General features: G+C 38.5%; 1 protein-coding gene across 6 annotated transcripts in view; it reads right to left on the bottom strand.

Moving 5' to 3' along the window:
- SGCE (sarcoglycan epsilon) overlaps positions 1 to 20260 on the bottom strand; it is a 29589-nt gene extending 9329 nt beyond the window's left edge. The window contains exons 1-7 of one of the 6 annotated variants that reach the window (XM_065666351.1): positions 20044 to 20260; positions 9231 to 9307; positions 8982 to 9104; positions 6399 to 6556; positions 3664 to 3736; positions 2758 to 2956; positions 1965 to 2127 (exon numbers count right to left, since the gene is read on the bottom strand). In XM_065666351.1, coding sequence (XP_065522423.1) covers positions 1965 to 2127; positions 2758 to 2956; positions 3664 to 3736; positions 6399 to 6556; positions 8982 to 9104; positions 9231 to 9307; positions 20044 to 20252 — 1002 coding nt within the window. In that variant the 5' untranslated portion in view covers positions 20253 to 20260. Of the gene's footprint in view, positions 1 to 1964; positions 2128 to 2757; positions 2957 to 3663; positions 3737 to 6398; positions 6557 to 8981; positions 9105 to 9230; positions 9308 to 10219; positions 11209 to 13019; positions 13125 to 20043 lie in introns of those variants that run through there. The other 5 variants (XM_065666353.1, XM_065666352.1, XM_065666354.1 and 2 more) reach the window with 5 other exon arrangements.
- Between the last annotated feature and the right edge of the window lie 1191 nt (positions 20261 to 21451).

Below are 21451 nucleotides of genomic sequence, written 5' to 3'. Positions count from 1 at the left end.
TCCCTTCTGACTAGTCTTCCTTAGTAACAATACTGCCCTCTTTTGTATGAAGGTGATAGAGATGAAGAGTGGAGTACCTACGATTTTCTTCCTCCTTCTTCCCCTCACATCCAGCGCTCAAAAGAAGCAAGAGGCCTGAACCGAGTGCTGAGGACTGAGCAGCAACACTGCCTCACCCACCCACCTGATGCAGGAAGCATCACAACAGGAGAGCCAGAGTTCCAAGGTTCTTCTGCCTCCTAATTCAACTAACTTCCAGAGGAAGCTGCATTTGGGGTCACAAGTAATTTTTAATGTATTTTCTATATCTAATATTCCTAGAAATATAACCCTTTTTTTTTTTTTTTTTTTGCTACTGAACTTCCTCTATTTAGGCATTTAATTTAGGCATTTAATTTACTGTCTTTCATTCATGACTTTTCAATTTTCTACCTTCATTTTCTTGTTATCTTCATGTCATCATGACATGGTGCCTAAACAAGTAACAAGTTCAAGAAGGACACGTTATAGGCTGCTGCAGAAAATGATGCTTCTCCGAGAGCCTCTTTCTGCTACCTACAGCTGTTTCTCCAATTTCTGAGGACTCTTCTGAATTCTGTCCTGTCCTTTAATGCACCTACAAATCCTTTCAGTTTCATGGGGGCTACAAATATAATAAGTACATTCCATCTAATAAGTGCATTCCATACTAATGAAGAATGGCAAGGAATTCCTAATAATTCTACAATGATTATGGCTATGCAACCAGCTCTCCGCTAGATCCTAGCATGAAGCTAGGCCATGTTCGTGAGTTTGCTTATGAGACAGTATCAAAAAACCTCATCAAAAAGAAATTACATCTGCTGCTGCACCTCTGTCCTACTTCTGTCTTGTAGAAGGAAATCAAAGGCTTGACACTGTTCTTGACAAAGACTGCCTGCCATTACTTTTCAGGTGCTGGGAAGTACTGCTGAGTATACAGGTACTTTTTGCAATTTCTCAACAGAAAGCCAGTAAACAGCAAAGAAATCGATTTTATTTTTTTTTAACAAGTATTTTCCAACTTTCTATCAGCTTTCCTATTTAAAAGTGAATAGAAAGGGTTGGAAGTTATCTAATAGATTCCATGTATAAATACTTTTTCTCATACTCAGTATGTTTTTTCAGTTGTACAAAAGCCTCTCTTTCAGATTCCTCTTGGGTAATGTCTGAAGCAGCTCAACAATCACCTAGGTCTACTTTACATACTTTCTCCATCTTTGTTCAAACTTATCTGCAATGTTCTCTTCCAATAATGTAAAATTTCTTTATCTTCCTCACCAGAACTAAAGGAAAATAATCTTAAAAAGCCTCTCTGGGTATTATACTCCTTCCATGACAAATAGTCTAGTGTTCCGTTATTATTTTTCTTCTATTTGGCAGAGAAGAATGTCACCATTTATTTTGATTTCACTAGTCAACAGTATTTTCCTTCCTTTTCCTGCTTCATTTTTAACATTAAACATGTTTTAGACAATTTTCAGAGAGATTTTTTTTTAACAGCATAAAAATACTATTTAAGTGGTCAGTGCTGTAGACTCAGTATTTGAGAAAACAATATATATACACATATAGACACACACTTTTTAGCAATGCAAGTGTAACGAGCAGTATTAGCACAATGAATTAATGAACTACACCTACCTAAATGATTCTTATTACTTTTACTTCTGTAAACTCTAGAGTTCTCTGGCCATTTATATAAATCACTGTTAGCAAAAACTAATACAGCAGTTGCATTGGTGCTCAAGTCTAATAGAATTTAGCCTACAAAGCAGAATCCTTTCACTATCTTAAGAGTGCCTGCTAGATGGAAAATAATGTCAACCAGTCATGATGAAGAATAATTTGGCAGGATTGTCTGGCCAGGCTGGCAAAACTCTTTATTATAGCTAGCATAAATTATTGCACTCCTATAGTTTTCATGCAATAATAAAATAACTCACCAGAGAGATTTTACACCAGTCAATATGGAATTGAGTACGAAATTTTTTATCACAGGTTATTACAGGCTCCATTTCTTGACTGCATCTCAGCTGATTTTGCGGGTTTTCCACTTCTCGTAAGCATGAGGAGAATGGAACATCTGCCCCAACCATAACATACACACTGCAAAGAGAGATGAAAGGACAAGCTGTCAGGATACCTCTCAGAACTCCCCAAAGGAGTTGTTAATTGTTACAAATCACAACTGGAAATAGTGCATTCTTGCAGTTTACACTCAGTGACCTGAACTTCCCCAATACCTCAGCTTATCATTTTCAGATGAAAGTCCACAGTGCTCCTGAAACACATAGCTAAATTTCACTAGGTAAGAGCACAGCTACAAATGACACTGTTACATGTTAAATGCTCTTAGAAATCTCTCTTCGCAGTCTATGCTCTATCACACCTTAGTTTTGAAAAGCATGCCAAACGACTGGTCAGAAATAAGACTGGAATTAGAAATAAGCATATTTACTACCAACTGTTTGACAATTAACGGAATTTATTAGTATTCCTTGGATGTAAAATCAACATATAGGAACTGTTGAAATGGTATCTAACACAATAAACCTATGATATAACAGGGGCTCAGAACATCAGTAAAATTTTCGTATCTAATTCCGAAGCATAAAACAGTAATTGCAAAGTTTCTAGAAAACCTGAAAGAAACATTAAGCTATTCAGTAAAAAAAAACAAAAACAAATTTAAAAAAAAGAGTAAAGCAAAAGCATTACACTGACACACGTGCTTACCCCTCTTTCATGTCATTAATAGGAAGTGGAACTCTCCCTCCTCTGTCGAGGGCTGAAGTAATGTTTATGGCATTCAAACGTTCTGGCTGCCATACATTTTTCACTGCTCCAAGGAAGTCACCAAGAACTTCACTTGCTAACATTTCTTCTACATTCATATTCCGTATGAAGAACTCCGCTTGATATGGTAAAGGAAAATCTAGTTGTGATGAAAAAGGAAGAGTTTTGCCTTAAACAAAGGCTCCGTAACAAAGAATTTGAAATCATGACTAACATAATACCATCTTAAGATTGATTAACCTTTCCAAAAATCTTCTATTTGAACTAGCTCATTTTGAACCTGATGTGATTACAGTTAATTAAACACTACCATTAGCTATTACATAAGCTGAAAACCATTGGTTATTTATAAAACACCTGCGAGATGAAGCAGCAGGCTACAGGAGGAATCTCAGCTGGCAAATCTTTATTAAACAGGTAAAATTACTATTTTTAATAAAATTACTCTCATTACTCATGCTAATTTGGGGGTCAAAATTGATTTGTAGCGACAACAGATTCCAACCTGCAATACTCCAGACTGTAAATATATAAACATGATGAAAGGGGGAGAATCAAATTAATAATAATAATTAAAAAAAAAGGCAAACAGACTTCAGTACTGACTGAGAAATAACAGTCCTACCTGACAGAAATAATCTGGATAAAAGTAACAAACTGAATCAAAACAGGGAAAATCCTCTACTCCCCTTTTGTGCCCCGCATTCAGTCTGAACACAAGACAACTATTTCACGGGATTTTTTATCTTTAAGACAAAAGATAAAGATAAGATAAAAAGAACATGAGGCCATGAGGTGGATTCACTTATCCAGTTCAAAACACAACAAGCTATTTTCTGTACATACCTTCTGCTGACATGATATTAATGATCAAATTATGTCTTGCTGTCTCAAAGGTACGCCTGTTATATGCAGTGATCTAGAGTGAAAAAGATACAATTGCAAAACAACAATGCAAATATGAAAATCAGGTGAATGAAATATCAATGAAAATTACATTGATAATTTAGAAATACCACCTTTTAAATGCTTTGCCTCCATACTGAAATATATGAGCATTCATTCATTAATATAGAATTTGAAAGGCAAGATAAATTTATTTGATGCAGTACTACCTTCAAGTCAGGATACTGGAATTTTCTCTTATCAGTCTATAGCCAAATACAGTTATGCAAGGCATAAATGTGAAGATAATGTATTCTGATAGAAGTGTTCTGACATACACATACATTCTTTCTTTTCTGCTACCTTTAAAAGCAACCATAAACAGCAACGTTGGAACTAGATGATCTTAAGTTCCTTTCCAACCCTAAATATTCTATGATTCTATGATTTCTCTGAAAGGTAGTAAATCCTTCATAAAACAAATTGAAAGAGACTTAACTTTCTACCTTATTTTAGACTTTAGTTCATTCATCTCAAGGACAAAGGAGAGGCAGAGAAGTGGCCACAGAGACAGAACTATGTTGCTTCTCAGCAAACAGAGCTACAAAGCATTGTGACATTGATTGTTAAACAAAAATAGATGTACTTCTTTTAAGAGATTTAAATGAAAAGGAAAAATGCCCTGGAATATCTTCTGCAGATTCATTTTAAGTGTAGACAGAAAAGCTTACCTGACACAATTACATCTTACATAATGTTAACATTTTTATTATAAAATTAACAGAAAATAAATTCCTGAAAAATATGTAAAAATAAATTTTTCCAATCCTGGATTCTATTAGTTTTTCAAAAGGTTGTTTCAACAGAATTTTAAACATTAATACTTAGAAAACCTAACTCTGTGGTTGTACAAGCTCTATACAGGAATGCAGCAGTACCCACTTGGCATCTGCACTCCAACAGTTGCCACTGTGGACCATGCACCCGTACCTAGTGACAGTAGTCGAGAGTGAATGAATATTCAATACAGAGGCAGAAACAAACCATCTTTGTGCAGCTGTCAAAAAAGCCTGTGCTCAAGAATGTTACCTGCTCTACTGCAGTGCTATGCATCATCTTAGGCTTTTCTGATTATGAAGCTTCCTCCAATTAATTGACCTACCCATAACATCACCTCAGGAATTACAGCACAATCAAAGTTATACTCAGGTTAGGAATATGACGCAACCACTCCTAGAAGGAAGTGAATCAAATTCAATCTGTCCTCCTCACATACTATACAATTAATTCAAAAAATTCAAAAGCCACATCCAAGAGTGGGACCACAAAGAATTAATTTATATGCTAGGCAAAATTTAGTTCAAATATAGACTTTGGGTCATGTTTGGAATGGAATTCTAAAGATCTCAGAATCTGAAAGCACATATCATTTAAAAAAGGGCCGTTTTAAATAATGTTTTTTTCTAAGCAGAGTCTGCAAGTACTTCTGCACATGATTAATTATACAGATGTGATTAGTCCTGCTGAAATCAAAACTGAATCATGTATATCAAATTAAGCATAGGTGACATTATCTACAGTATAACTCAAAATTTAGAGATGTCATTCTTGAGAAAGAAAAAACATATCAAATGCCATTTAGGAAAAAAACCCACAAACTCATTAAGGGTTTAAGAAAAATGCACTGCTGAAGTAGCAAAATGGCTAAAGAAAGTTAATGAGCAGGTTTCTCCTTAACACTGTGAACCACACAGTGTCTGATTTGTCTGCTATGACATACAAGGCAGAAAATGCAGTCCTTTATCCCTTGCAATTGCTGCTCACTTAATAATTAGTGCTTTTAAATATACGGATAGCTAATTGTAAAAAATAAAGTAGCAAGTTTTGTTACAATTTTAAGAACAGAAGTACATACACGTAAGTGCTAATTAAAATTTGTCAGTAAACATGAATAATGAACCAGGGAATATTCGATTAAAAAAATAATTTAATGAAAGAACAAACACCTGCTTATTGACTGAACACTTTATTTTTCACTGGGGAAAAGTCCGAATGATATTTAGGGTAGAATGTTACAAAGTTCAGAATTCTATTACTCTTCAAGCACAATGGTTTACAAAGTTTTTTGCCCTGTATTTTGTATAAAACTTTAATATATTCATAATTCACTGAAATGAAATGCCTCTTAGAAAGATGAAGGGCAAGAACCAAGGGCAGATTTAGATTAGATATAAGGAAGTTCTTTACTGTGAGGGTGGTGAACAACAGGTTGCCCAGAGAAGCTGTGGCTCCCCCATCCCTGGCAGCACTCGAGGCCAGGTTGGTCAGGTCTTTGAGCAACCTGTCTAGTGGAAGGTGCCGCTGCCCATGGTAGGGGGCTGCAACCAGGTGCTCTTTAAAGGCTCTTCCTACCCAAACCATTCTATGAATTAAAAGGTATTGCATTTAGGAATATTAAGCTTAACTGGTTATTGCTATTTACTAGCTATACCTTAAAACATGAAATGTCACGCAACTTGGCTTCCTCTCAATAATGGCATTTAAAAGAAAATGTTAACATCACAAGTCCCTGCCCTATCTTTTTTTTTTTACTATTGTAATTAACTTATCAAAAATAAGAGGCAACACTTGTTGACAGTTCTGAACCGTATACTCTAAACCAAAATAGATCTTTTTGAAATTTTGAAAGAAAATACCTCGATGATGGTTGGTTTGCCCACATTTTCTACAGTTGGTGAGCCATACAGCACTCCATCACTGTATGGTGTCCTTTGTATATAACGTAGCCATCCAGGTCTGTCAGGGTAACCCATTAAATTGGTATTAAATGTTATAGGATCATTACTTATTTCACCTAGATAAGAAAAGGTATATTAGAATATTTAATAGAAAATGCAATATGCTTTTATTTTGATGTTTCCACTAGAAAGGCTTATCCTGTTTTCTAAACCTTTCCAAAACAAAAAAAGAAAAAAAAAAAAAAAGGAAGAAAATTACTAACATTTACCATGTCAGAAATTTGTGAACTCCTACTTAGCACTTGTAAGTAGTAAGAAATTCATATCTGAAAAGCATAACCAACTGCAGAAATGAATGTACTGGTACTTCCTACAGTCCTGGCTAACTGAATGCTCATGTTCATTAACTAGCAGGTCTGATTTTCAGAGCTCAGTTCTCACCTAGAATTGAAGCATCTAACCTCCTTACTGACAAAAGCACAAAGGTCTCAGTACTTTAACTGCCCAAATTTTCTTTTCTTTATGTTTTTTACGATGGCTCCAGGGACCCAACATATGTGGGAGGGCTTAATGTTAAAAAGTAATTGTGTAATCATCAGTGCCCAAAAGCTTCTGTTAGCAACAGGACATAACACACAGGTCTTCAGCACTAACAGCTTGGCAGCAGTTTTTCTTTAGAGAAGAAATAAATTCAAAAAAGGACACGCAAAATGGATCCACTGATGGCTACTAAATATAATGGTCCAGATGCAATCTGTAAAAGCCCCTCGGATCAAACTAGTACAGCAGTTCTTGTGATTCTTAACAATACTCTTACAAATGTCTGGCTATGTCTTCAGTTTATTTTAGCTTTTGGAAGTGAAGTCAAACGTGCCTAAGCGCTACCAGATCCTCACCATTGAGGCATAAGCACTGTCCAGCAGAGGCACAGAGTTCAGCAAATCCTTTCTGAGCCTGCACAGTGCAAGTGTCTGTGCTACTCCAACTTAGCTTAGAAATTGCAACAGCAGCCGTCATAGGTCAACTGACAAGAGAGGGTAACAGGCAGGCTGGCACAGAAGGCAGAAACTGAGCCCAGTGAAGAAAGGAATGTTTGTCACCTCTAGAGAAGAACAAAGAGACTGAGACCTGTTGCCAAAGAGTAACTAGTTTTCAGGTACATATTTACACATTGGGCTGTGGGTGAGAGAGACCAGAACCACACCAAACCATCACCAGGGTGCCATGCAACTTCCACTGCAGTTCTACTGGGGCATTCCCAGTAACCTAATCTATCTTATTCATAATTAAAATTCCCAGCAGTACGAATGATTTGGGGAAAACTGTAAAACCACCTGGGCCATATTCTGGTTTACCCTTTACCAAGGCAGGCCATGCTAATGATCCAGCTCAGCCGACAAAAATAAAAGAACCATGGTAACATTTGGCCTTACAGTGAATTTCTGATATGATCACCTTCTTCTATGAGTACAGCAAATTCAGCAGTATTTGAAATCAGATTCATATGGCCTTTGAATCACATGGATGTTGAAACAGGCTGGGGCTCTTTCAAAAGACAATCCATCAGTAAAACTTCCAGTTTCCTTACATCTACATCACAAAACTGTGAGAAAAATGGGACAGGCAAACTTCAATCTGACAGTTGCTGTTACATGAACTGAAGACTCCAGAATAAGTGTCAGGAAAAACTTCCAATTTTCAAGAAGAAAATTTTAAAACATTTGGGTTTATCCATAACAAAATTGAACCAATGCTAACAGAAGCTTTCTTTTTTCTTCAAAGTGAGTTTTGAAAATAGTACTCTCAAATAAATTTAAAAGCTTATTAAAGCATTTAATTATTATTCCTTTTCATTGTTGATAAGCATGTGAGGCAGAATGCTGTTGCCACCCCCAGATTGCTTATACATATTCTAACCTGCCAATGATCAATCCTTTAGCTTTACCTTAGTATACATTAAAACGCCATACCTAGGAAATCACACTGTTTACTAACATTAAACTGTTCCTAAATATAAGAAGGCAGCTGAATCCAAAGACTTATTTTAAATGAAAGAAAACATCATTGCATAATCTCATACTTGATTTAATCTTCTATTTTGTCTCAAATTTACTATACACTTGCCAAGTGCTGCTTCCTATAGCCTGATACACACTGTCTGAAATAGTGATCAAATAAACAACATTGTTAAGAGACATAATTATTAAACTTCCACAATTTCATATATAATGCAAAAGCGAAGGAAAGGTATACTTCCTAATCTTGGATATATAATGTTATTCTGCCTTCCCAAACTAAGTACATTTTTCACTACACACATTATATGCATCTTTTCACAAATGACGATCACAAACCAGAACATTTTAAACTTGTAGGACCAAATACTTTAATTTTAACGTATTTCAATAGAAACTAAAAACTGTTTTTTTGTACATTATATGCTGAACCATAAGGTATGCTAAACAGATTTGAAATTTTTAAAACTTAACCCCCAACCCCAGTACATTTTTATATAATATGGAAGATCTTAGCATCCCATACCAGGCTTTGGGTAAGGAGGAAATTCCCCCTTAAAGTACTCTCTCTCCAAAACATGAACAAAAAGAACTCCAGCAGAAGGGTATACATTCCGATCAGAGTGCACCTTAGACAGAATCGTGTACACTGAAAAGCAGAAGGAAAGATAAGAGACAGAAAATAGCAAAAATGAGACATGCTCGAGGTAATACAGCATGCATTTCAATAGCAATGCGGGTATCTGGGAGAAGGAAAGCAACAAATATTAGATACCTGTTAATAAGGCTTTTAAAAGGTTGCATAGATTTAAGAACAGAATGCAGAGCAAGCGCGCTCTTTGCCCAACAGGACTGCAATAAACAAAATTGGCTATGTTAGGATTTCAGGTTTTATTTTTATGGCAATGAAAAAAAGACACCAATGAAAGCTACTGTAATATTATAGTTGGTTTATTTGTAATGTTACATGAATAAAAATACATCAAGTGAATGATACAATTGTGTTTTCTTAATACTTTACACAAAAATAAGGAACACGAGGAATACAGAGCAACCTCACCAATCAACGCTACTGATTCCTCACTGAACAGAAATGGCAGATTTTTCAATTCTTGTGCAGCAAAAGACAAAGCAATTCACTTCAGGTGAGGATTTCTAGTTCTTAAAGCTAGACTTTCTTAGCCCAGCATGTTCAGATAACATGCATCTAAAAATCTGGTTAGAAAGCTCATTACTGAAGATGCTGTGCTTGTATTGTAGGATAAAACAGAAGGACATGGGCAATTATAGGCCAGTCAGGTGTCACTGATGCCAAACAAAAAAACGAAGCCACATTTTACAAGACTCAGAATTAAAAAACTCAAAGCAATCTAATTCAGAACAACCAGCATATGTAAAAGCAATATGCTGTTCTTTATGTAGGTACAAATTTAGTTCATAAAGGCAAATCTTACTTAGCTATAACACATTTGACAAGTACTATACACACATTAGAAGAATTAAAGAAAAAATCATTAGTATATATTAAATGGATAAGAAACTACTTTATCAACAAGTTTCAAATTTTAAAAGTAAATGGAGAATTCTGATCTAATAGGTATTTCTCATCATGTCTCAACAGGACTGATTGTAGGTGATATTACTATTCCATATTCCTATTGAATTTTAAGCTAATGCCCTGAAAGTATCAATCATTGCTCATAAATTTTGTCAATGAGATGAGGATTACACAAGCAGTAAATAAAGAGACACACAGCTACCTGCCTTGCTTGCTAAACTGAAAGAAACTTGATGATATATCGTATCTCCAAAGATTATAGGCCATAAAATACAGGGGTACTGTCACGGAGAAGAGCAACTCCAAAAAAGACCTCACAGTCATTATAAGAAACTCACAGGAACAAACTCTTGCCTCCTAGAAGATAAAAGGGCTAATTTCAATAAGCAAGATACATTTGAAATGTGGATCAACCTCATCCAATCCTGGTATAATTTCTCCAGCCTTATTATACCAACCTTCTTATTCAAGATCCTCTTAAAAAGCCACTGCTAATTAGGCATTAATCACAGACATTCCATCCCTCGCACCACGCACTCTGTGTGGAATCTATCTCACCTAATTTTAGATGCCTACAGAAACAACATCCACTGCTGAGTTAGTCAGGCTCCTTTTATAGTCAATGGAGAAGAAATAGACACTTCAAGGGCTTGATTAATTTAATTTCTCCTGTAAATGAGATGAGTCATATCCTAGATTCCTGACTACACTGACTAGACCTCCACTGACTGCAGAGGCAGCTGAGAGGAGATGCAGACATCTGTAATGTAGACCTCCACATTTAGTTACATACTTCCCAGTCTTCAAGCCTGATATTGCAGAATTAATAATCTCGAGTTCTGAATACATTATTGATCAGATTCCACAGCAGTTGCTTTTTCCCACTTTTGGAAACTGCTTTTAACACAGTACTGAACAGAATATATTTCTAATAATTTTACCGTAAAGACTAAAATTTAAAATGGATCCTGAAATTTAAATAGTTTATTACAATATTGTGTGGTTAATAAAACAGTTACTCTAATTTTAGTTATGTAGACTTAAGTACCGTAACATAACTACTTGATTTGTATAATTAAAATGAGTTAATTGATGACCCAAAAAGCTTTTGTACTCACTTCTGTGAATAAGCTGTAAATAGAGCATGGAAACTAATTAATTTCCTTTAAAATATTTTCATGCAAAGCTAAAAAAGAAATTTATAACAGTTCAAAGTGGAAAAACTGACAAAATAACATGGTGGCTGGCTGAAAATGTGTCACATCTAGAAAAAACCATGCTTCCATTTCTGATGCTTTGACTCTACGATGAAAATCTATTTCAAACAGGAAGAATGGTGAAAAAAAGTAATGTATATTTTCTCTATAAGCAGTATTTTAGACAGGAGGGAAAATAAGAGAATCAGGAGTTACCAAAAGAGAAAAAAATGTAACACATTTCTTTTGTCTGTTAGAGGAACTACTGTCACTACTAAATGCCCATTCCTAGTAATGAAATGTTCCCTGTTGCTGAAAAAAGCATACGAATAAGGATTTAATGTAGATAGAAAACAGCAATCTTGGTGAAAGTCTAAAAATGCCTCTCAGAAGGAAAAACCCCACAAACCTATTTTATCTTATCATAACACACTGTAATGACACCAGCTGCGAGATTAAGAATTCAAAAGTTCTCATCCTCCTTGTCAGAGAAGCCCTCTTCTTTTCCCCCTATGAAGTTACTTCAAAGTCAGAAGGAAAATGACGAGTCTTCAGCCCACTACAGTAATCACTGCTTTTCAATAATGAAGTGAGTGAAATCCTATTTTCCTCAAAAGCTTTTAAACCCCTCAATTATTTTCATAGCACTGCCTGAGACTGGAGATGAACATGTAACCATCTTAGGTGATCTGGGGATGAAAATGAATATACTTACCAACTTCTAGATACTAATACAGCAGACTGCCAGATGTGAATCGCCTGGCCAAATTCCCTGTGGCACATAAAATTCTTGGGAACTGTGAAAGGCTTCTGTAAAACTAACCGTGGTAAACTAAAAATCCTCACTATATAAGATCACAGCAGATCTCTGCTAGGGAAAAAAAATTAAAAAAACCAGTTACCAGGTACTTGACAGCACTTTCTTGTTTCCAGATCACTTGGAGAACTTCCTGTAGATCATAAGATATATTGATGAAGAAAGACTGAAGTTCCAGAGACTGGGAAAGAGGTACATTAATTGGCAACTGAAGGCTGGAAAACACACATCACTCTTTTTGACGCATGTGCAGAAACTGTCCAGTTGTTCTTCTTGTAGGTCTTGAACATTCGCAGAGCCAGGAATTCAGCTAAGACTATATCAGCCTCCAGCCCAGAACTTGTTATCAGATACAAGTGATCCCAGTTCCCAGAAATTTCAGAAGATTTGTCATGTTAGCTGAAGCCTGTATATTGAAGATCTTCAGAAAAAAACCCACCTGGAAATTTTTTCTTGTAATTTAAACAGGCTCTCTACCCACTTAGTTTTAGCAGATGAAGCACAATCCCAGAAATAACTTAATTTGGGGGCCAATCCAGATGGCCTGCCTGGATGGGCAATCAGTGCAAAGCCTTTTCTCAGCTGTACAGTATTCTATGTGTACTTGCACAAATGACAGCAAAACAGTCTTTTTACATAGATACATTAAAAGGTATTTTTTTTTATGGTTACAAACAAGTTATTGTATTATACAAACTGCAGAGATATCTCTAAGCAACCAGCCATGATAAGAAAATGTGCAATATTAGGTATACACACAGCCAGTATTTCAAGCAAACTTATAGGAACAGGAAAAGCTGGGGAAGACTCACAAAGACACGCAGGTCTGTGAATGTTTAAAAGACTGAAGAAACGTAAAAATTCCCAAATTACTTACCTTGAACTAACACCAATCTATTCCTAAAACAAGGACATGACTGAAAAAGCAAGAGTAATATTAAAAGCAGATTTGACTGAACCAATATGGGATTTAAATTTGCAACCTAAACTCACCATTCTTCTCAACAGCCTTTATTCTGCTGATAATATAACTGTGGGCTTGCTTAGTCGTCCAGTTAACTGTTCCGCTATTGCCATCAGCAGAGCTTAACAAAAACGCTTTTCAGAATAAAACAAATGCAAAAACAAATTAGTCAGATCAACAGACTCCCACAAAGAAAATACCAGATGGGATCAGATGCCTTCTAAACCAGGGTTTGGTTTAGAGTCAGAGTTTAGAACCTCAGATTAAAAAGAAAATGGTAATACTTGATTTGTATAAACAAACATATAATAATCTTCCTGACAGTCACCTTTTTGACACTCACTTTTCCAAATAAGCCAAGTTCACTTGAAATGCTTAAACCTCTGCAGACACTTCTGCTGACATAATTATACTGATACTAAAGATGATGAAAAGCATTCTCTGATAAATATATTTGCACTGGCAAAAATCTCATATACAGCCAAAGAGATAGCTAAAGTTACTTTCACTGGCATAGTATATTTTGGCCAAAGTAGGGAAAGTAATATAACCAAGAGCACCATTTTGCTTATATAAAGATGCTTTGTTCATCTAAAGACACATGGAACGGATTGCCTTGTGGGCATAACCGGTCACCAATTTTCAAAAAAGAACCAGTTAAAAATGTTTGTCTTCAACCCACACAGCCAGAACTCAGCCTGAAAACAGCTGAAGAGCAGCTGAAGGTGCAAGAAGGTCTAAATGTCGTGAGAGGCGAATAATTACAGGAGACAGAAAGCAGCTGGGGAGCTGACAGAATGACTCCATTTCACCAGTAGCAAAACTCCTTACTTCCCACTTTTTGTTCTTTTGTTCCCTTTCTCCTGTGATGACTAACATATATATTAGCTGTTTGTATAGTTACATGCCAACTGAAAGTGCAGAGGGGAGGAACTACAGTGAGATGCTGGGAAAAGGAAAGTAGCCATAAGAAATAGTCTTTCTTCTGGAATAAGTTTGGGAGTGAGAACTCATGTCAAACCCCCATTAAAAGACCTTATCAGTGGCATCTTAACTTCCTTGTAAAAATATAAACACTGAAACATCAAATAGCAGTACTTGCCTACAGATACACTAGTTTGCAAGAAGAGATAAACACTTACTGGAAACACTCAAAAGTATGCAAATATTGCTTATATTAGAAGCTTAAACACCTGTGGAAACTTCTGCTGATGGTTGCACCAGTCAGCTACTACATAACCGATACTGCATTCTCTGAGCAGAATTTAGGAAGCCCAGCAGATCTGGTTTAAGCAATAGTCAAGATACGCTAATAATCTATGCATGAGTGGGCCATTTATTAATGGTAATATATACAAAACATATAAAATTGAATTAAGGATGAAATGTAATAAAAAAAAGTGTTTGAATAACCATACCAACACCATAATGATTCTAAGTTATGAATATTTGTTAAGTTTCTTTACATTTTCAATACACACAAAGGATATGATATAACAAAGTTCTATTCACATCCACTGGTTTACATCTGCCTTGTAAGATGGACAACTTTCTCCCTGATTAATTGATCTGCATACATTGCAAGTCTTAATATCATACCATCCTACGGATCATCCAACTTAATACTACCTGTGACCATTAGTGTAAATTTTCTGTAATTCTTGGAAGACTCAAGAAATTCCAAAAAGGTAAAATAAAGTTGTTCCAATATTCCAGCAGAATGAGCTGGGCAATCAGAAGGTTGTCAGCTACAAACCAGCACCAAACAAAACAATTAGTACAAAAGTTGATTACTGAATTAAATGGAGAAGAGTATTACCACAGTCAACAAGGATTTAATGCATGTTTTCAGACACTTTTGATGAGCCCACAATTTATTCTAATGAAGACAGCAGCATGACATGTTACCCTTAGAAATACAGTGCATCACCTGCACTGAGAAACTAGATGCAAAATCATTCTAGTATATTTAAATGGAATTTTAAAAAAAGGAAACAAAAAAAAGGGGGGGGTCCAAGATACATTTTTTTATATAAATGATCAGTGTCTTTGATTTGGGCTCACAAGTTGTACTAGGTTTAGTTGTGAGGATTAAAGAGGTTACCTGTCCGCCTCTATCCTACACTGCATTTCACAGAGGAACTGGAAAAGCAACCAGCGTGCTCGTTTTCACATCCTAGAGTTTACAGTGTAATGTTTTCATATACATATATATAAACATCTATTTAATTTCAAATAACATGTGAAACGAAACAATCCAGAAGCACACTGACCATTGACTGGCAGTCTCAAGCAAGAGAGCAGGGCTACTGGATAGTTAATTTATTATAGGAGATTTCTAATGGGCCTCACAAGGTTCTAGCAATGACCTTATGCAATCAGACACATATATGTATGTGTATATGTGCATATGTGTATATATATATATATAATTACCTGGATGTGTAATATATACTCATAAAATTTGCAGGTAAAAACAAAAGCTAGGAGATTGACAAATAATGGAAATGACATGCTGCTAACATTTAACAGTCTGCATTGTTTGGTAAAAAGGTGATCAGTGATATGAACTTCAATAGAATAAAATGTAGCTGCACACCCAGCAGCAAAGGCAGCGTGCCATATGCACACTACAGAGCATTCACCTCAGGGATGCTAGGCTTTTGACAAAAAACTAGGAACATACGTCAGGTAATAACTAGTTGAACAGAAGCTTTCAACAGAAGATGGGTTAGAATGGCTGATACGCAAACAGCAACATCAAGGAGGAGCAGGAAGATTTTATTTTTGTGCTTGACACAGATATGATCACTGTTCAAATGCTGTCTAGTACTTGCAATAAGCCTTCAAAAAGCACAGTGACAAGAAGAAAGCTCAGGGAAGATCTGTGAATATGATTAAAGAATGACAAAAAAGGCCTTATACTACAGAATACAGGGAACCAAACTATGCATTTTATCAAAGCGACAGTTTAGAATTCATTTGATCAGCCTTGTTCTCACGCTGAAAAAAATGTGAATAGTGTCAAGCTCCTCATCTTGTTACACATGTAACTGCAGTTACTGGAGCACCCACCACTGCTTACAACAGCAGGAGCAACTCACAGCTTTGTGCCAGGGACTTGAAGGTGCCCAGGTGAAGTACAGCTACAGTGTTGCTGGTTGTTTGGTTTTTATTTATTTCATTACATTTTTCTTTAATTAATAGATTTATTTTCCTTAATATTTTTCTTCAATATTTTTCTTTAATTATATTTATAACTATACATCATATTTATATCATTTAATATTATTTTCCCTTTCTTTAATTGTATGGCATAGGTTTTATGTAAAAAGGTTTTAAGCATTAATATTTCATGTAATATTTAACAGAGAAGATACCCACAACAATTTCTGCAACCTCACAATCAAAAAAAAGACCCACAGATTATGGACCGATTTCACCTTCCCCATTCCTTTATTGCCCTCTAACATCCATACACCATCCTGCACCCTTTACCTATTCTCCTAATAGCTTCTTTGAAGTAGGATCTCAAGCTTGTCTCTCCCACTCCTAATGCAGCACACAGCTCCAGTTCCCAAAACCCAGTATTTCCCTTCTCTCTCGCATCTATACCTTCACCTGGGACCTGACCTAAACACATGCTTGTTACTTTTATGCCACAGACCAGGACCTTGGGCCATTCTTCCACTACCCCTTACTCTCTTAATGTACAACCCTGCTCCAAAAAAATACCCTTGCACTCCTCTACCACATATCTCATCTGGCTCAGAGTCCTTCCTGCATCCTGAGCTGGAAGCACAGATTTCTGATGGGCTACTGAGAACTGCAGAGCAGAACTATTAGAAGCTGATGCCACCAAGTTGAAACAAAACATCTGTCAAGAGGGAACCATTTGCATCAATGTGCTTAGCCCACAGCTGAAATCAGAGCCTGCACCCACTCTATTACTGAGGATCCACAAACTGGGGTCAGCACTGAGATACCTGCCCCATTGGTCACATCATCAACTAGAGGAGGCAGAAGCTGTACCACCACCTACTCTCCCTCCTTTTCCAACCTCCATACACCTTCCTCTTACCTAATATGTCGTACTTAAGCAACCATAACTGTAGAAACTTACTATGAATTAAAGTGGATTCTCTCAGTGGAAACTTACATAAAGATTAGGTATTTTCTAACAGATTAAATCCTCTTCAATGATAGCTACTATGTAAGAAATAATTTGTGTTAGTTCTCCATTGTGGATTGCTGAGGTTCCTCTGCACTCCATTTATTATAACCACCTAAAAGTTCAAACCAAATCAAAAAATGTTTCTATGCTCTATACTTATTCATATTTGTTCAGTAGGTAATGTTTTTCTACCTGTTTCTGTGCTCCCCATTGATTATTGTAACATCTGAATATTTCTCTGAGATCATTTAAGACAAGTAACTGAATAAGGCATTTTGTCAGTCTTACTGTGGAACTTCACTATTTGCTTTCCTGGAAATGCAGCAAATTAAGTACTGGGAGAACAAAAAACTTCATGTGTCATTAATAGCAACATTTACCCACCACCATTCTCCCTCCTACTGCAGGCCTGAGAAGAGGACCAAATTAGGTTAGCTTCTCCATGAAAAGGTGAGGAAAACAGTACTAGTTCCTGCGATCCAGCTCAAGCTCCCCCTGTGTAACCAAGAGATATGCCCAGGTCACCCTGTAAACCTGCTATTCCATGGTACCCCCTATATTTCTGTAATCTCTTGATATGAATTATCAGAGTATCCCTGCAATCACATTCCAAATTTCTGAGGTGGCAACTGATTTCAAAGACTAAACGAATTCAGAAGTCATGTATTTCAAGACACTGAGATTTCTGTCTGATCACTAGATTGCTCTTTCTAAAGTCTCACCTTCATGGCTTGGACTGCCACTAAAAATTAGATGCATTTAAAAGGCATTTTGGTGGTTTGTGTTCTTTTTCTTTTTGGTATTACATAATGAGCACCATAAGTACATTGTTAACAAAACAACGTATACTTTTGATCTATGTAATATGATCATGCTAATTCCAACAAAGAAACACTTGTCAGTGAATACTGAAATCCACACCTTCAGCTCTCAGTCTGTAGTACCCTGTGTCACACTGAAAACACTACAGCAAGATAGTCATGTAAAAACTCTTCTCAGGTTAAAGCACTTCTTGGTTGATCTACTACTTCTTGCTACTGCATTTGAACTGATTAGGAGGGAAACTAATATGTGTTCTCTGGTTTCTTGGCTCTTCTGTTTCTTTCAAATTCTTTTGGAAGTATTACAAATTAGCAACTCCCTCCTTACCTCTAGGGCTCTGCCAAAAAAAAAAAAAAAACCCAAAAGGAACTCTACAATGATAGTGTCTGCTGTAAATATATCAATACCTAATTGAGAAGAGTCCAGAAGCTGTACCAAAATAGATACTCTGGTTTAGGTTTGAAGGGTTTTTTTTTAGTTTCATTGGAAACAATCTTTCCTCTAGAGAAAGGGTTTTACTTTGGTGACTGTAACTCCTGAAGTATGTTAATGGACTTCTAACAAATCTGAAAACCTAAGGAGCAAAAATAAGCCTCTCTTTACACACTGAAAATTATGTCTAAAAGATAAATTTTTGCTGTAAAGCTGATTTCTTAATGTCTGGCTTTAGGACCTCTAAGATGCCTCCATGTAAGCTATACCACCTATAAATAATGTGCTTCTGTATGCTACTCTATTAGTATGCTAATGAAAAGCATACTAATGGAATGGCTAGCTTTTCCCTCCTATAACTATTTACATTCTTTATTTTTTAATCTGGGTCAGATTAGTACAAAGACTTGGCTGCCCTCGGGCTGCTATCCCACAACTGGTCCAAACAGACATACATAAGAGAGGGAGGCAGAACAGGCAGGAAGAATTTCCACATAAGGAGAAAGCAGTATATTGCATCTAACAAATGCAAACCTTTATCCTCACACTGAGCAATTTAACACTTGGGCGCTAACTGCATCTTTAATATACACAATGCCTAATGTCACTTCTGAATCAGTACCTTATTACCATATATGTAGCCTATGACAAATAAGGCTATGCACTTAAGAAGTATTACAAGTGTACCTCGACATTCTTTGAGAAGATACTAAGAAACTAAGCTTTCAGACAACACACCACCAAACCCTCTGACCACAAAATAACCTAAAGAAATAGATAGCTGTTAACCTGCTCTTGGGGTAGCAACGACAGTCTCAGAAAGGCATTCCTGTGGATGGACTGCTATGAAGTGTTTCCCATTAGTAGCACTGTGAAGAACCTTGTGGGGTGTAAAACCTACCTACTGCATGACAGCTGTTTATATGCATTAAGCAGCAGGATTTTCTTCAGTCTTAATTCTGATAGAACTGGAATAAGTGGTCAAACCGGGAAATAATTTTCGGAGGAGATATGAAAAAATCCCCCCATACCCAAAACAGCCCCGACCTCGGGGACGCGCACTCAGCCCTGTCAAGTCGAGAGAAAGGAGTGCAACGGCCGCTGCCGCCGGCTCTGCCCTGCCCTGCCCTGCCCCGGGCGCGGAGCCGGCCCCGCCATCCCGCGGTTCTCAGCCAGGCCTCGCTCCGCGCCCCGCCGTCAAACCCGCTCACACCGCGAGGCCTCCCTCGTCCCCCACCCCGGCCGGGCTCTCTCAGCTCACAGCCCCCAGCTGGACTCGGGGCACTTCCCCCGCCGCACCGCCCCGGAAAGGGCAACCGCAGCGGTCCTCTCCGCAGGGGCAGAAGTGAGGGGCGGGCAGGCCGACATCCCTGCACCCCCTATGGGTGCTCTCCGCCCCGCCGGGAAGCCACCGGAGCCGCGGAGGCGGAGATGCTGGGGCGGCTCGAACCCCTCACCGACAGCAGGCGGCGTGGGGGTGAAAAGGGGGCACAGCGAGCCGCAATCTGAGGGCAACGCGGGAGGAGACACGCAGTCTGCAGAGGAGAGGGACACCGCGGAGCAGGCCGGCGGCTGCCGGCGAGGCCCGTGGCCGCTTGCCGCGGTGAAACGCCGCGGTGACCGACCTGTCAGCAGGAGGGTGGTGAGCGCGCCCCCGCCGTGCGGCCAGGGCCCCGGCGCGCAGTACCGCATCGCTCCCCGCTCCTCCTGCCGCTGCTGCCGCCAGCGCTGCCGCCACATCCTCCGTACCCGACCACGCAACGCCGCTCCGCGCCGCACCCTGCCGTACCCGGCAGCCGCGCCGCCTCGCCTCGCCCCGCAGCCACCGCAGCATCCGCCCCGCCCCGCCGGCGGTCTCCAGGCAGCGCCTCTGCCCCGCGGGGCATGTCGGGAGGAGTCTCCCTCCACACCCCTGCTACGGCGGCCATGTTGGGGGGAGCAGGATGGGCGCCGGGGGGTTGGGTTGATGCTTGCGGGGTTCTTGTAGAGCGGGGTCCGTAGGACCCGTTTCCCCTGAGGGTGGGAACAGGCTGGCTTGTGGGTCTGTGGCAGGGTTTGGTGCTTTCCCTGCTCTGGCACTATCTCTGCGAAGAGGCTGGGTTCCGCCGCTCTCGCCTCAGGCCAGATGTGGCGGGGACGGAAGCCATGGTGAAACGAGGCGCGGTTGACGTGCTCGGTGGGGAAAGGGAGGTAGCAGTTGTGATACCTTGCTACTTGCTTCTTGCAGCCCTGCTCCCTCCCTTGAAGCCAGGACACAAGCGGCAGGGCAGGATACCTTGGAAGCTTGGCTGCTGCAGGCAGGTGTGGTGTGCTCTTCAGGGGCATCATGGCTAAGGTCCTTGCAACATCAGTTTTCTGAACATCTTACCCTTTTTTAATTCTGTATCGCTATTTTTCATGTAAGTCCAGAGCGGTTGGTTTGTCAGTGTTCAGCAGCTGCATCTGTCAAGAGTTGTGGAGGGGATGGCCAGGGGTCCAAAGTTCCAGGCTCCAGTGAGTGTGGAGGCTTATCACTCTTCTCACATTGCAGTCTTGCAGCTTTGTGTCCTCTGTTAAAGCTTGTACCAAATTTGCTAAGTCAAGTCTGATCATGCTGTGTTGTCTCATTTCACACATTATGGTTTCTGGAGTAACTGCTGATTTTTAACTGCCATTTCATGTCTGTAGCACAGCCCAGAAGCTGTGACTATTTGCTCCCATTGTGGAAGCAAAGCTCTACGTTGGAAGGAAGAGTATTGTCAAAAGCATTTCTTGGCAAAGGTGATGTGGGTGGGTGAGCGTGTATGTCATATATAACCACTTCAGCAGGACACAGCGCTCTGTGAATACAGCAGTTTATTTTAGGGACCTACGCCCTCTCAGTTTTGTATGTGTTACATATCAGAGTAATCCCTGTACTAGAACTACATATAGAACCACATCTAGACCTATGCCTATATTATTTATTATTTAGTAAGTTTGTTAACACATTATTTAAACTTGATAGTTATGCATAGGAGGGTAGATTTTTTAACGAATAATTTGTGACTGTTT

This window comes from Lathamus discolor, chromosome 2 (genome assembly GCF_037157495.1).
Source record: "Lathamus discolor isolate bLatDis1 chromosome 2, bLatDis1.hap1, whole genome shotgun sequence".
Classification (NCBI taxonomy): Eukaryota; Metazoa; Chordata; class Aves; order Psittaciformes; family Psittacidae; genus Lathamus; species Lathamus discolor.
The sequence above is the reverse complement of the archived record's forward strand: the minus strand, read 5'-3'. Positions and strand labels throughout refer to the sequence as shown.